This window comes from Emys orbicularis, chromosome 4 (assembly GCF_028017835.1).
Source record: "Emys orbicularis isolate rEmyOrb1 chromosome 4, rEmyOrb1.hap1, whole genome shotgun sequence".
In the NCBI taxonomy this organism is placed as follows: domain Eukaryota; kingdom Metazoa; phylum Chordata; order Testudines; family Emydidae; genus Emys; species Emys orbicularis.
Genome location: NC_088686.1, coordinates 87,147,383 through 87,164,240, shown reverse-complemented (window position 1 = coordinate 87,164,240; position 16,858 = coordinate 87,147,383). Strand labels below are relative to the sequence as shown.

The 16,858-nt window shown below is 46.1% G+C and overlaps 1 protein-coding gene across 1 annotated transcript in view; it reads left to right on the top strand.

Annotated features, from left to right (window-relative positions):
• The first annotated feature begins 5,776 nt into the window (after window positions 1-5,776).
• TPCN2 (two pore segment channel 2) overlaps window positions 5,777-16,858 on the top strand; it is a 49,648-nt gene continuing 38,566 nt past the window's right edge. The window contains exons 1-4 of the mRNA XM_065403883.1: window positions 5,777-5,909; window positions 12,097-12,161; window positions 12,827-12,903; window positions 13,524-13,701. Coding sequence (XP_065259955.1) covers window positions 5,777-5,909; window positions 12,097-12,161; window positions 12,827-12,903; window positions 13,524-13,701 — 453 coding nt within the window. The remainder of the gene's footprint in view (window positions 5,910-12,096; window positions 12,162-12,826; window positions 12,904-13,523; window positions 13,702-16,858) is intronic.

Below are 16,858 nucleotides of genomic sequence, written 5' to 3'. Positions count from 1 at the left end.
AACGGCTGCAGCAAGGGACTTACTTTCCGGACCAGAAAATAACCGTGGGGGATGTTGAAATGCCAATTGTTATTCTTGGGGACCCAGCCTACCCCTTAATGCCATGGCTCATGAAGCCATACACAGGCAGCCTGGACAGGAGTCAGGAGTTGTTCAACTACAGGCTGAGCAAGTGCAGAATGGTGGTAGAATGTGCATTTGGCCGTTTAAAAGGTCGCTGGCGATCCTTATTGACTCGCTCAGACCTCAGCCAAACCAATATCCCCATTGTTATTACTGCTTGCTGTGTGCTTCACAATCTCTGTGAGAGCAAGGGGGAGACCTTTATGGCAGGGTGGGAGGCTGAGGCAAATCGCCTGGCTGCTGATTACTCGCAGCCAGACACCAGGGCGATTAGAAGAGCACACGATGAAGCGCTGCGCATTAGGGAAGCTTTGAAAACCAGTTTCATGACTGGCCAGGCTACAGTGTGAAATTTATGTTTGTTTATCCTTCCTGAAAACCCGCCCCCTTTATTGACTCATTCTCTGTAAGGAACCCACCCTCCCCCTTCCCCCAGCTTGCTTTCAAAGGAAATAAAGTCACCATTGTTTAAAAATCATTTATTCTTTATGAATTGATTATAGAAAGAGGGAGAGAACCTGAGTGGGGTTTGGGAGGAGGATCAGCGGGAAGGAAAAGCCCAGTAAAAAAAGGTTAAGAAAATGGCAGCCTTTTGCTTGGGCTGTCCACTGGGGTGGAATGGGAGGGTGTACGGAGCCTCCCCCCCCGTGTTCTTACACATCTGGGTGGGGAGGCTATGGAAAATGGTGAGGAGGTAGGGGGGTTATACAGGGGCTGTAGCGGCACAGAACCTGAGTGGGGTTTGGGAGGAGGATCAGCGGGAAGGAAAAGCCCAGTAAAAAAAGGTTAAAAAAATGGCAGCCTTTTGCTTGGGCTGTCCACTGGGGTGGAATGGGAGGGTGTACGGAGCCTCCCCCCCCGTGTTCTTACACGTCTGGGTGTGGAGGCTATGGAACATGGTGAGGAGGTAGGGGGGTTATACAGGGGCTGTAGCGGCACTCGGTTCTCCAGCAGCCGTTCCTGAAGCTCCACCAGACGCCGGAGCATGTCTGTTTGCTCACGCAGCAGCCCCAGCGTTGCTTCCCGACTCCTCTGATCTTCCTGCCGCCACCTCTCATCTCGAGCGTCTCTCCTCTCCTCACGTTGGTCCCTTCTGTCCTCACGTTGGTCCCTCATGTCCTCACGTTGGTCCCTCATGTCCTCACGTTGGTCCCTCCTGTCCTCACGGTCACTGGCTTCTTTCCTATACTTGCAAACCGTCTCCTTCCACTCATTCAGATGAGCTCTTTCATTCCTGGTGGATTGCATGATTTCGGAAAACATCTCTTCTCTCGTTTTTTTTTTACGACGCCTTATCTGGGATAGCCTTCGGGAAGGAGGAGGGAGGCTTGAAACATTTGCACCTGCTGGAGGGAGTGAAAAAAGGAGAGAATTTTTTTAAAAGATACATTTTTCAGAACAATGCTTATACTCTTTCACGGTGTATACTATTCACATTACATAGCACATGTGATTTCTGTGCAAGGTCGCATTTTGCCTCTTAATATTGAGTGCCTGTGGCTTTGCTGCTAGAGATCACAGACGCAGGTCGGGGCAACAGAATTCACCTTGCATGCTGCCATGGTAAGCCACTGTCTTTAGGCTTCTGCGCCCTGCTTTCCCACATACCAAGCAAAGCCCGTTGTGCTGCAGTTTTCCTGTTAGCTTGTTTTCTGCTGCTGAAGGTTAACACCCCCCCCCCCCCATCCAATTCTCTGGGATGAGTGCTTTATCCCTCCCCCCACCGCCTGGCTGGTATCAGGGAAGATCCCTGCAGGAACCAAACTAACACCCCCCCCCCCACCCGCCATGAATTCTCTGGGATGAGTGCTTTATCCCTCCCCCCACCGCGTGGCTGGTATCAGGGAAGATCCCTGCAGGAACCAAACTAACACCCCCCCCACACCCGCCATGAATTCTCTGGGATGAGTGCTTTATCCCTCCCCCCACCGCGTGGCTGGTATCAGGGAACATCCCTGCAGGAACCAAACTAACACCCCCCCCCCCCCACCCGCCATGAATTCTCTGGGATGAGTGCTTTCTCCCTCCCCCCACCGCGTGGCTGGTATCAGGGAAGATCCCTGCAGGAACCAAACTAACACCCCCCCCCCCCACCCGCCATGAATTCTCTGGGATGAGTGCTTTATCCCTCCCCCCACCGCCTGGCTGGTATCAGGGAAGATCCCTGCTAGCAAAACGCGAAAAGCTCTGGGCCAATCCTCCCCCCCCCCCTTGCACTTGGCTAAATGCAGTGAAGGATTTCTTTTCAGCCACAGGCAAACAGCCCAGTAGGAACGGCCACCTCAGTCCCCTTAATTAAATTCCCTTATTTCAACCAGGTTACCCTAAGCGATATCACTCTCCTGAGGATTACACAGCAAGATAAAGAACGGATGTTGCTTGAATGCCAGCAAACACCGGGACCATACGCTGCCAGGCTCTGTCAGGCAATGATACCAGATTACTTGCTACTAGCATGGCGTGGTCAAGTGTCCTACCATGGAGGACGGAATAAGGCTGCACTGCCCAGAAACCTTGTGGCAAGGCTTTTGGAGTACCTCCAGGAGAGCTTCATGGAGATGTCCCTGGAGGATTTCCGCTCCATCCCCAGACATGTTAACAGACTTTTCCAGTAGCTGTACTGGCTGCGAATGCATCCCAAGTGCTCAGGGCAAATTAATCATTAAAAATGCTTGCTTTTAAACCATGTTTTATATTTTAAAAGGTAAACTCACCTGAGGTCCCTTCCATGGGGTCATGGTCTTGGGTGCTGGCTTGGGAGGCTTGGGAGGGTACTTCAGTCAGGGTGAGAAACAGTTCCTGGCTGTTGGGGAGAACGGAGAGCTGGGTGCTCTCTGCCAGCTCGTCCTCCTCCTCCTCCTCTTCCCCTTCCGCGGAATCATCAGGTGTCCCTGATGAGATTATCCCCAGCTCGGAATCCACAGTCAGAGGTGGGGTAGTGGTGGCGGCCCCCCCTAGAAATGCATTTAGCTCAGCGTAGAAGCGGCATGTCCGCGGCTCTGACCCGGAGCGACCGTTTGCCTCCTTTGCTTTTTGATAGGCTTGTCTGAGCTCCTTGACTTTCACGCGGCACTGATCTGTGTCCCTATTGTGGCCTCTCTCCATCATGCCCTTGGAAATTTTTTCATAAGTTTTGGCATTTCGTCTTTTCGAACGCAGTTCAGCTAGCACTGAATCCTCTCCCCATATAGAGATCAAATCCAGTACCTCCTGTACGGTCCATGCTGGTGCTCTTTTTCGATTATCAGCCTGCATGGTTACCTGTGCTGATGAGCTCTCTGTGGTCACCTGTGCTCTCCACGCTGTGCAAACAGGAAATGAAATTCAAATGTTCCCGGGGCTTTTCCTGTCCACCTGGCCAGTGCATGCGAGTTCAGATTGCTGGCCAGAGCGGTCACAATGGTGCACTGTGGGATAGCTCCTGGAGGCCAATAACATCGAATTGCGGCCACACTAACGCTAATTCGAATTGACAAATTCGATTTTGGCGCTACTCCGCTCGTCGGGGTGGAGTACAGAAATCGAATTAAAGGGCCCTTTAATTCGAATTAAATGGCTTCGTTGTGTGGACGGTTCCAGAGTTAATTCGAATTAAAGCCACTAAATCCGAATTAAAGGTGTAGTGTAGACCAGGCCAGAAGTATTGGAGCATAAGCTTTCATGGGTGATGAAGTGGGCATTCACCCACGAAAGCTTATGCTACAATACTTCTGTTAGTCTTAAAGGTGCCACAGGACCCTCTAGAACTTTAAAGGCATACAATAGAAGGGAAATCTGATGCAACCTGTGGATGAGGTGTGAGAATGGAAGGTTTAATTATTCTGAATCACACAGCCTGGTGGAAAATACACTGCTTCTGTGAAAACAAAGAGAGGTTATGATGGAAAGTGCAATTTCCAGTGAACTCCTTGGCTTCCATAAATTGTTTGTTTCTAAAAACAATGTTGCAGGTAAGTTCAGTACATGCTTCAAAACATTTTATTATAATAATGAGCATACATTCTTCAGGGCAGGGACTGTGTCATCCTAAGTGTTTGTACAGTACTCTGTGGTCCTGATCCTGATTGGGAATTGTGGGTGATACTTTAATACAAATAATAATCTATATTGTGCTTTACATGTTCAAAGCACTGCACACAATCAACTGTCACTAATTCTCAGAACACCCCTGTGAAGTGAGTGCATAAGTAGTCATATCTTCATTTTAGACAGTACAAATTGAGACAGAAGGTGAAATGACTTGGCCGAGGCTATACAGTGAGTAGGTGGCAGAGACAGGACTTTCCAACTCCCAATCCAGTGCTCAGTCCTCTGGAAAAAATGTTATGGATGATATGACAGTTAATAAATGAGGTTCTTAATTCCATCTGTGGTCACTCAGTGTATAGTAAGCCCACTCTTACCTCATGTTATTGGATTCTACTCTAAAGAAGTTGGCCTAATGCCATGTATCAAATATTAGTGAAAGGCTTTCACATAGGTCCAGATGCTCAAATATTTAGGCACCTGATTCTCCAATGGTGCCAAAATACCTTTAAGAACCTGGGCCAGGGTTAGGCAACCTATGGCACGTGTGCCAAAGGCGGCACACAAGCTGATTTTCAGTGGCACTCACACTGCCCGGGTCCTGGCCACCGGTCTGGGGGGCTCTGCATTTTAATTTAATTTTAAATGAAGCTTCTTAAACATTTTAAAAACCTTATTTACTTTACATACACTAATAGTTTAGTTATATATTATAGAAAGAGACCTTCTAAAAATGTTAAAATGTATTACTGGCACGTGAAACCTTAAATTAGAGTGAATAAATGAAAGGTTGCCAACCCCTGATCTGTGCCATATTTACTGCAAATAAAGTACTGTGCTGTCTAGCTATACAGTGGTTTGGAGAGACGAATGGCAGCAGAACTACTCCAGGATCAGGCCAGGTAATTGATCTGTACTGTCCAGTTAAGCAGATTTTTTTAAAATTGGATCCTGATTTGCTGTCTTGTGCAGCTGTGACAATAGTGCTTTAGAGACAACAATCATGATGATGTGTTAGCAATGTAGGCTCCAGCCCTTCAGGAGATTTATAGCTTCTGCTCAGCGTGAACCAAGGCAGCAGGAGTGACTGTGGGATACTCTCCTGTGGAGAGATGAAAGTGTTTATCACCTATGTCCTGACTCCCCTGCGCCAGCTGAAGGAGAGAGCCTGGTACAGCAGCGATCACGCTGATATAGCTGTGAGTCACCCAGCCAGGAAGAGGGGCTCCAGGGCGCCACAGCAGCCACGAGACCCAGCCCCCCTACTATCTCCCGCTTCCACTGGCAGATCCTGCAGCCCACTGCACCCAGGACCCGTCGGAGCTCCAGCCCGTCGCACACTGGAGCCCCTGGCTACCCCTGCTCCTGGTCCCCGCGAGTCCCCCTCGAGCGACCGCCGGTCGCGCAGGCCGGGGCGCTGCACTGCGGTCCCCCAAGAGGCGGTCGGGCTGGGGTCAGGCGGCTCCTCCTCCCGCTGGCTGCCGGGTCACGTGTAGCGGGCGGAGCCGGCTCTCCCGGGGCAGAGCCCCAGGCGGAGTGCGCGCTACTGCCTTCTTTCTCCCTATGAGCCGGGCGGCCGCGGCTGGGAACTGCTGCAGGGAAGCGCCTGGCGCAGCCGCCGCTGTCCATGGAGGAGGAAGCCGGCACCGAGAAGGAGCCCCTGCTGCCTGCCCGGACAGCGGGCCGCGGCTACCCGCCCAGGGGAACCTTCGGGGCCGGCGACTGCCCCGATCCCGCGGCCTTCTGCACCGTCCAGGACGGTGAGTGGGGCTGGGGGAGCCTCGGGCATGGTGCCACGGGCTGGTGCGTCGCAGAGGGGTCCCGCTGGGGCACGGAGATGCTGGGGCGCTCCGCGGCCTGCCCAGGGACTGGGCTCTGTAAAGTGGTACCTATATAAGCGCCTGCCCCTCTGGGGGAGCCCATAGTAGGTAGCAACAGAGGGTCCTGTGGCACCTTTAAGACTAACAGAAGTATTGGGAGCATAAGTTTTCGTGGGTAAAAACCTCACTTCTTCAGATGCAAGACATAGTAGGTAGATTTTGTCCCGTAGAGCATAGGCACTGCAGCCCATGTGGGGGAGCGAGAGCATCTAGAGCGTGGTGCTTAAAAGACCCCTTAGGTCAGCGATCTCAGTGCCCGGGGTTATTGCCTAGACAAGCCCACAGAACAGGGACTTCAGCGCCTGCTGGGCGGTGCCTATAGCATATGGACTAGTGCCTGCAGAACCTAGCGCTTGGTGACTCTAGGGTGGGTGGCAGCTGCAGAACAGAGATTCAGGGTCAATGGAATGATGCCCGTAATCATTCTAGACTGAGGGCTTGTCAGCAGGGGGAAACTGATGAAGTAGTTGATGGTGGAATAAAGTGCACTGGTGTAGCTCCCCATCTGGACACTCTGTTCTGGGATAAAGGTGATTTTATTCTGGAACAGTTTGTTCTGCTTTGGAAGTGCACTGTTCCAGAATAAAGTGATTGTTTATTCCTAAATAGGATGTCCACACAGGCAGCTCAGCTATTCCAAATTAGCTGTGGTGGAATAAGATAGTTCTGTCAATTTCCCAGTGTAGACAAGCCCTGGTGTATTGGGTTTAATGCCCATAGACTGATAGTGTATATACATAGCTGGCATGTGGATTTCAATTTGATTTGTCAGATTGCATTACTTACCGTCACTATGCCACTGATTTATTTACTGACTTGTTTTGGATGAGCCTAGCTGACTGGGGATAATGAGTGAACAAAAGCAAGAAGACTTGAGGTTTAACCTATTTTCAATCCCCCACTCCTGCGTCATGCTGTTTTCTTTCAGATGTTTTTTATGTTGAGTTAAATGCTTTCCCCCCCTCTCTCTTACAAGAGATGTAGATGTCTTAAGTGGGCGCTTAAGATGTCTTTATGTTGAAGGGAAGGTGTCATGGAAAATTGTATAAACTAAACTTCACACTGTCTTTAGGCTGGGATTTTCAAAGGAGCCAAAGGGAGGTAGGTGCTTAATTCCTATTTGAAATTCAACAAGAGTTGGGTGACTAACTCTATAACTCTTATCAAATTTCAGTAGGAATCGAGCACCTAACTCCCTTAGGCATCTTTTGAAAATCCCAGCCTTAGATCGCAAGCTTTTTGTAGCAGGCACTTTACATAATTGTTTCAAAGCTGCCCAGTTTTGTGTTGAACTCAGTAGCACTCTTGAACTGAATGCCACTTACTCGCCATTGTGTGACTTAGACCTTAGTCCATCCCGTGCTTTGATGCACATTGGGCTACCCACATTTGCCATTCTTGCCTGTCAACTGCCCTTCTCTCCAAATCTTCCCATTTCATGTTGAGGTGCTTGATGTCGTGCAGAACTGTTCATTTCCATGTTATTCATGGTCTTCCTCTCTTTCTCCTTGCGTTTTCTGGCTTCCATTCAAGGGCGGTATTTCTTACGCGTTCTCTTTCCATTCTCAGCACATGTCCCAGCCACTAATGTTTTCTTTTGTAGATTATTTGTGGGAGGGTGCCTTGTCCAGTAACTTTTCTGACTTCTTCCATTGTGTGACTTCTCGTGTTAAATACTGCTCAATATAAGGGTAGAAGAATTGGGCCCAATCATGTTTACGCTACGGATGCTATAGCTGCGTTGCTACAGCTATGGCTCTGTAGCACCGTTGTGTAGATGCTTCCTACATCAACAGAAGGGTTTTTTTTTCTGTCACTGTAGGTAATCCATCTCTCTGAATGGCTGTAACTAGGTTGATAGAAGAATGCTTCCATTGACCTAGCTGTGCCTACGCTGGGTGTTACGTTGGCTTAGCTATGGTGCTATGATGTGTGATTTTTTTCACACCCCGGAGTGCTGTAGCTATGTCTACCTGACTTTGAGTGTAGACTAGGTCTTTGAGTAGCGTATTCTTGGTAGTGCATAAATCACTCACAAACTATCTTTACTAGAACTGCAAACACATTTATTTTAATATAAAACCTAAGGGTGGGATTTTCCAAAGTGCTCAGCATTGCCTTAACACTACTCTTACTCAAATCCGTGGGAGCAGAATTAAGTCAATACTTGGTGCTTTTAAAAATCCCATCCTAACTGTTCCCCTCCCCTCTTTCCCCAGTTCCTGACAATATTCCTGTAATCAACTTTGCCCTTATTGTTCTGTGGTCGCACAAATGGGGAATCCAAGATTTAAAAAAATAAGACTAATAAAGGCCTTTTCTGCTGTTTGGAAGCAGCCTCTGTATTTTTTTCAAAGCAATTTAATCTCTGTTGCATTTGTCTTCATGGTTGATGTCAGGGTCTGTTTAAAAAAGATGTGGTTGTTACGCACAAATATGCAGTGAAATTTTTAAATTGTTTGCTGACCTCTTAGGAAATTGAATGCTGTTCAAATCAGTCATCTGGGAATTCAATTCAGTGGTGCATATTGCTTAGTAATGCGTTATGCTTTTGAACCAGGGATGTGGGCAAAGCTATACTAGCTATGGGATCAAATTTTTTCTCATAATGTCCCAGTCATTGGGACATTGACTTCTTGACTGCCATGTCCTGCAGGGATAGTTTGTAGGTGCTATTACTGAACTTCTGTCAGCTATAGGAACATCATGGGGAGTTGGCATTTTCTCTTTTAAAATTCAGGCACTCTAGAGCCTGTCACTGGCATGTATTATGTGTGTGTCTGAGCCCTGTCATCATTTGTTCTCTGAGGGAGACTCTTCTCCTCCTCCCCTACAAGCATGGACTGTCTCTGGTTCCCTTCACTGGATTAATTACTGGGGCAATCAAAGATTCCTTGATGCCAAAGGCATATAATCAAAATAAAGGTGGAAGTGCTCACTCTTCACTCTTGCTGTATATATAATTTACTACAGACTTTGTTAATGAATTTTGGATTGATAATTCCATAATGGGCTTAAATTGCAGCAAGGGAGATTTAGGTTAGACATTAGGAAAAACCTCCTAACTGTCAGGGTAGTTAAGCATTAGAATAAATTACCTAGGATGGTTGTGGAATCTCCGTCATAGGAAGTTTTTAAGAACAAACCCTGACAAGCATTTGTCTGACCTGTCTAGATAATACTTTGTCCTGCCTCGGTGAAGGGTACTGGACTAGATGACCTACCAAGGTCTCTTGCAGTCCTACATTGCTATGATAATATAACTGTTACGTAGTGATGCTTTATTTTACTTCATTACGTGCTGTCAGCTTTTCCCTTGTTTTGGATCCTGCCCTGGTAGATGTAGTAGTAATAGCTGCAGGTAGATATAAAAAGAGAGGACCCAGTCCTCCTCCCATTTCAATCTGTGGCACCACTCCACTGAGTTCAGTGGGATCAAGATCAGGTGCAGAATTTTGAAGCTATATATCTTTTTTAAAAAGGTAAATCTGGATAACAGACTGAAGTTGTGTTGGACTATAGATGCTACCAAAAAGGAATTTGGCTGAGACTCTATTAAAGAGAAATCGTTCTGATTTTCTTTCTCTCTGACTTTTGCTGACTGGAGATGCAGCCCTTTGTGCCTGTAATAACAACTGGGTAAGAGTCAGTCACTTAGAAATCATTCCAACAGGATTTATTTCACTTTTCCTTTTCTCTGATTAACCTCTCTATGAGCCCTCGTAGTGGAAGGGATGTTTTTGTCAGCAAAGCAGTAGGCTTCTGGGAATTAAATATTCAAATCCTGACAAAGAAGTCCTGATGCTGAGTGCTATATAAGTTACTCAGAGCTTAATGTCTACATGGGGCAACTTACTGGCATAATACAATTATCAACATAATTTAGCAATATCGGGTAAACTGAAAAAAGGCTACTATTACTCTGAATAAGAGTGTCCACGTGGGGAATTATAACTATAGCAATAAAGTTATACCAGTATGTTCTGTGTTTGTACAGTGCCTAGCATAATGGGGTCCTGGTCCAGACACTCTGGTAATAAAAATAATTGACAATAGTAATGCCAGTAAATTTCCCTTTGTAGAGAAGCCTTCAATGTGTGGATGTGTGTGTCTTTTGAATAGACCTTGCAAATAGAAGTCCTGTCTGCTTGCATAGACATGAAAGTTCTTTTTAGAAGAGGGGTTATCCTTGTGTTCTTGTCCATAATGTCCTCTCCCACTCCCCATACTGTTGTGCACCATGTGAGTTCAGCTGATGGTGACCTTCATTGCCAACACGTGGTTTTTTTTCCGTGAAGCTCTGTGTGTAGTTTGTGATAGACATTGGTGTCCGTCCTTTGTTATGAAAGGTGCTGTGTAAATGTAAGAATCTCATTCTTATACCACATGTGTGGGGGAGTATGTAATATTAATAGGGACTGAGATTATTCCTGCGGAGTAAGTGAGGGTTCAAATAGCAAGTATACTATAAACAATTTATCTCCCGGATTCTATTTTTAAAGCCATAGCTACCTATTTTTTATGGTTTCTTGGTTTTATGGTTCTTAACTATGTAAGATATGGGAGGTAATTGTCCTGCTCTACTCAGCGTCTGGTGAGGCCTCAGCTAGAGTACTGTGCCCAGTTCTAGGTGCTTCACTTTAGGAAAGATGTGGACAAATTGGAGAGTCCAGAGGAGCGCAACAAAAATGATTAAGAGGTTTAGAAAACCTGACCTAGGAGGAAAGGTTAAAAAAATTGGGTATGTTTGTCTTGAGAAAAGAAGACTGATGGGGGCGACCTGATAAGTCTTCAGATACATTGAGTGTTACAAGGAGAACGGGGATCAGTTGTTCCCCATGTCCACTAAAGGTTGGACAAGAAGTACTGTAATGGGCTTAATCTGCAGCAAGGGAGATTTATGTTAGATATTAGGAAAAACTTTCCAACTATAAGGGTAGTTAAGTGCCAAGGGAGGTTGTGGAATCCCCATCAGAACAGATTAGATAAACACTTGTCAGGGGTGGTGTTGGTATACTTGGTCCTGCCTCAACTTAGGGGGCTGAACTTAAATGTTGTCCCTTCCAGCCCTACATATCTCTGAATTTGATACTACATTTTGAGCGATATTGTTCATTTTGGCCTCAGGGTTACCAATGGTCCACACAAAGTTTATGCCCCCTTGTTGAAAATGTTTACATCAGAAATAATGAAAAGGTATAGAAAGAGCTATTTACTCTAAAGAACTGTTACACTGACAAAGCATTTTAAGTTTCCTGAATTAATAATTTTTTTTGTATCCCTCACTTTGGCACACTGCCACACATTGCATGCCACATTTATGCCTTGTTTAGTTGAGAGGCATGGTTCTTTGCAGGAGATGGGCCATTTTAGGGACACAGTTTGGACAAATTTTGTTCCAAATTTAAGTTTTGGAAAGCTTTCTATTGGTCTTTGGTTTTGTAAAAGCTTATTTTTATATGATATCTTTTGACATTTTGATGGGGAAAGGTTGCTCTTCTCCCTGCCCCCTCCCAACCCCCGAAACAAATGTCCTGTAAATCTTGTAACCCAAACACTTTGCTTTAGAAACGGGCTTCAGGAGGACCTGAAAGTGAAATTGATTATATATAGACTAGTCTATATTCATTGCAGAATCTGAGTAAACCCAGAGTAAATGGTGAAAAGAAAAGTAGATTTCTTTATTTCGTATTCACTCAGTTAAGGTAGTGTTTATAAGATAGGAAAGGAAGCTTCATCTCTTCATAATCCACATTCAAAAACATGATAAAATTTGACCACGGTAAGCAAGTTGGTGAGCTGAGACCTCTGCATATTGTGCTGACTTTTATTATCTGATTGTTTTTGTGCTCCCCTTTCTGTTATTGTCTCTTGTCTTATACCTATATTGTAAACTCTTTGTGGCACAGATTATCTTTTTGTTTTGTGTTTTGTACAGCACCTAACACGCTGGGGTCTTGGACCATGATGGGGATGCCTACTTGCTACCATAAATAATAATTAATCATTGGTGCGGCAGGCTTTGCCCAGGTAACAGAAATGACCACTGTTTCTTTTAACCTCACAGCTGCTGGAGCTGACCATGATCTTTACATAAACCAAGCTGTAGTATTTATTGAAGATGCAATACAGGTAAATGGAATTTGTTTCTTTCTTACTGTGCCTACAGTGGTGTGTATTTGTTACATGTTATAATTAAGGCTACGATTTAGTCATGGAGGTCGCGGACGTCACAGCTCTCAGGCTAGCTCTTATTTTCAGAATCACTTTATTCAACATTTACTTTACTTAGGGTATTTTGAACAAACTTAGACTGAAGGAACGCTAAAAAAGTGAGGGTAATAATTAGATTTGGTGAGAGTTTAGTGGATAGAGCAGGAGGCTACTGTCAGAACTCCTGAATTTTATTTCCTGCTTAGTTACTGGCTAATGGCACGGGTTTAGGCAAGTTAGTTAGCCTCTCTGTACCTCAGTTAACTGAGCTATATATGGCAATAATGATGCCTACCTCCTATAGGTGTTGAGGTATAATTTACATGAGTAACATGTTTTGAGGTCCTTGGATGAAGAGGTCTTTATAAAAGCAGTTTCTTTCCCATATCACTTCTTCTTCACATGTGTGCAAGCTAAGGGGTAGTCATTGGTGGACTTCACTACGCAAACAGTAATTTTTCTTTTTTAGTAGCCTTTCTGTCTTAGTATAAAGCTGAAAGTGTCTCAAATTAGGTTTTAAATAGCTTGATCTCCCTCTTTGAGTGTCTGAATTACTTTTTTTGTGCTTTGCCTCCTGCTTCCAGTATCGTTCCATAAACCACCGAGTGGACTCCAAATCCCTGTGGCTTTATCGATGGTATTATTCAAAAATTTGCCAGTGGTGAGAACTTGGTATTCTGCTCTTTTTGTCTCTCTAATTTAGCAGTGGGTTTTGAAATGACTTCTTGTCTCTGTATTTTGTTAGTTTGAGTAGCTAATATAATAATTGTTGTTTTATTGCAAAACACTTTTCTAGCAAATCAAAATGAAGAATAAATGTGAAAGTGACGAGAATGGACAGTACCAAGTATTGTAAGCTCTTTCTCATGGAGATAGCTCTGTAGAATTCCATGGGGCTAGTCACATGAGTAAAGACTGTTTGCGGGAATTAAGGATTTGCAGGATCATACACTACAGTTATTCAAACTTGTCTTTTGTTACTAGCATTTAATTAAGCAGCAGCAACTGTGTGTCTTCTAGTTCATCTATTTTTGGGTGCCATTAAAGGAGCAACATTTTCCAAGCTGTGGTATTTGGTTTGAAGCTGGCCTTTTTATTCTAAATGCAGACAAAAAGTCCTGTACTGCATAGGCATGTGATATAGTGCTTTCAGGTGGTTTCCACTATATGCATTAAGCTTAATACCATTATGAAATTTGATATCCTTCTGATATCTCACTTAATTTTCTGACCAGTGTCTGCTTCCTTTTATTCCTGTCTTTATGTTCCCCACCCTTCCAGGATTTTGAGTCTCACCATTACTCTAATCCTGGCTCTGGCTTTCATTGAAACCCCTTCTTCGCTCACTGTCACGTCAGATGTACGATATCGTGGCACAGCCTGGGAGCCTACTTGTGGCCTGACTGAAAGTATAGAGCTGTTTTGTTTCCTTGTCTTTATAGCTGACGTCTCTGTGAAGGTGAGCAAAGTCATGGTCTCTACAGTATGTAAGAACCATGTGTGCTTGTTCAGCATATTAATGGTAGACACGGTCAAAGTGATCTGTCTGTCCTTTATATTTTGGGAGATGGTGTAATTTGAAAGCATATTCAGGTTTGCAGGTTTTGGATTTGTGTTGTTTGATTATATCTTAAATTTTGGAAAAAATGCAACTTCACGTTGTTGTATAAAAACAGTGCAAAAACACTTCAAAATTAGGGAGATACTAGTCATGCATTTCCAAGAAATACAACCATATTTCCTTAAATTCAGACTGCTGTTCACTGACAGTAAATAAAATGATAATTGTGTTGCTAAGGGCCAGATCTGGCTGATCTTATTTGGCCAGGTATTCTTACTAGTTTTGTTAGGGTTGTAGAATTGGGCCCTAAATGATCCAGCTTGCTCAGATTCAGACTAATTTCTAAAATTTGAACCCTTAAATGCTTCCTGTTTTTGAAGGATCAGCATTTTGATCCCTACACAGATATTTACCATGTGTTTGTGTGTGCGTGTGTGTGGTGAGGTGAGGAACATCTGCAACTTCTACTAGCAGAGCTAAGTAAGAGTCAACAGAAGAATTCTAGTAGTCAGTGTTAGGTGTTTTTTCCACATTCTATGGGAAATATTTGCAAACAAAGATTGAGGCCTTGTCTACACTGGCAAGTTTCTGTGCAGTAAAGCAGATTTCTGGTTGTAACTCCCAAGGTGTACACACTGCCAAGCCACTTAGCAAGCAGAAACTGCGCAGTTGCATCATTGTAACAAAACCACCCTGACGAGAGGTGTACAGCTTTCTGCGCAGGAGGTAGAGCACTGCAGTGCCAGTGTAGACACCCTGGTCGATTACAGCGCAGCGATTGGCCTCCTGGAGGCGTCCCACAATGCCTGTTCTCGCCTCTCTGGTCATCGGTTTGAACTCTACTGCCCTGCCCTCAGGTGACCAACCGTCATCCCCACCTCTTAAATTCCTTGGGAATTTTGAAAGTCCCCTTCCTGTTTGCTCGGTGACGCATGCAGTGGTCTCAGCACATCTTTCCAGGTGACCTTGCCTGCTGCACGCACTAGGTGATCCCCCGCTTGGAGCAATGCCGAGCTGCTGGACCTCATCAGCATTTGGGGAGAGCAGGCTGTCCAGTCCCAGCTGTGCTCCAGCTGTAGGAATTATGATACCTACGGACAGATTTCATGATGCATGACAGAAAGGGGCCATGACCAGGACACACTGCAGTGTAGGGTCAAAGTGAAGGAGCTGTGGAACGCCTAGCACAAGGTGTGGGAGGCAAACCGCTACTCCGGTGCTGCGCCCATGAGCTGCCGGTTCTACAAAGAGCTGGACACGATACTCGGTGGCGACCCCACCTCCACTGCGAAGGCCACGGTGGATACTTCGGTGTCTCATGTGCCAGTCGAGAGTGGACCGAGCCAGGAGGAGGAAATCTTGGACGAGGATGTGGAGGGGGAGGGGGACCCAGAGGCAGAGGACGACTTGTAGGTCAGAGATGCATGCAACCCGGAGATCTTCTCTACCCCGCAGGAGGCTAGCCAGTCACAGCTGTCGGATCTTGGTGAAGCGCAAACAGGAGAGGACGCCCCTGGTAAGTGGCTTTGATTTTGGGAATCGCAGAAGTGCAAACAAGAGGGTTGCAGAAAGCAGGCTTGTGTCTGTATGATGTATGTACCACCACATGCCTAGTCTGAGCGGTGGAACAGGGTGTTGATTGACTCCCTCACTTCATGGGAATCTGCCTCAGAGATCTCCAGGAAACTCTCATGGAGATACTGGGCAACCCACTGCCACAGGTTCTTTAGCAGAGCTGCTTTGTTTCTTGCCCCATTAAGGGTAACTTTCCCACACCACTCTGCTGTCACTGGGGTGACCACTGCTGCACAAAGGCGAGCCACATAAAGGCCAGGGCGGAAGCCGCACTCTTGGAGAAAACTCTCCCTTGATTCCCTGCTCACGAGTTATTCCTTAAACTATAAAGGCAAGAGGAATGCGACATTGATCTCGCCACGCATAGTAGCTATGACACGAGATTGCTTGTGGCATTCACGGAGGTGCTGACTACGGTGGAACGCTGCTTTTGGGCTTGGGAAACAAGCACTAAGTGATGGGATCACATCGTGATGCATGTCTGCGATGACGAGCAGTGGCTGCAGAACTTTCGGATGAGGAAAGCCACATTCATAGGACTGTGTGATGAGCTCACCCCAGCCCTGTGGCGCAAGGACATGAGAATGGGAGCTGCCCTGTCATTGGAGAAGCGCGTGGTGATTGCACTGTGGAAACTGGCTATTCCAGACTGCTACCGACCAGTTCGGAGTAGGAAAGTCGACCACTGGACTCGTGTTGACGGAAGTATGCAGGATCATTAATCACATCCTGCTCCGAAAGACCGTGACTCTCGGCAACATGCGTGACATTGTGGATGGCTTTGCGCAAAAGGGCTTCCCTGAATGCGGAGGGGCGATAGATGGCACGCATATTCCAGGTTTGGCAATAGACCACTTAGCCACCGAGTACATTAATCAGAAGGGGTATTTCTCAATGGTTCTCCAGGTGCTTGTAGATCACTATGGGCGTTTCACAGACATTAACACAGTCCGGGAAGGTGCATGAAGCAGGCATCTTTCAAAACGCTGGCCAGTTCAGAAAGCTGCAAGCAGGGACTTTCTTCCCGGACCAGAAGATCACCGTAGGGGATGTCAAAATGCCCATTGTGATCCTGGGAGACCCTGCCTACTGCTTAATGCTGTGGCTTATGAAGCCGTACACAGGGCAACTTGACAGAAGCACCGAGTGGTTCAACCGGCTGAGCAAGTGCAGAATGGCTATTGAGTGTGCTTTTGGCTGTTTAAAGACCCCCTGGTGCTGCCTATATGGGAGGCTTGGCCTGGCCGATGACAATATTCCTATGCTTATAGCCGCCACGTGCTATACGCTCCATAATATTTGTGAAGGGATGGGTGAAAGCTTCACTCAGGGTTGGACTGCTGAGGCTCAGCGCCTGGAGACTGAATTTGAACATCCAGAGACCAGGGCTATTAGAGGGGCGCAGTGTGGGGCCATAAGGATCAGGGATGCCTTGAGGCAGCAATTTGAAGCTGAAAGCCACTAATATTTGTTGCTATGC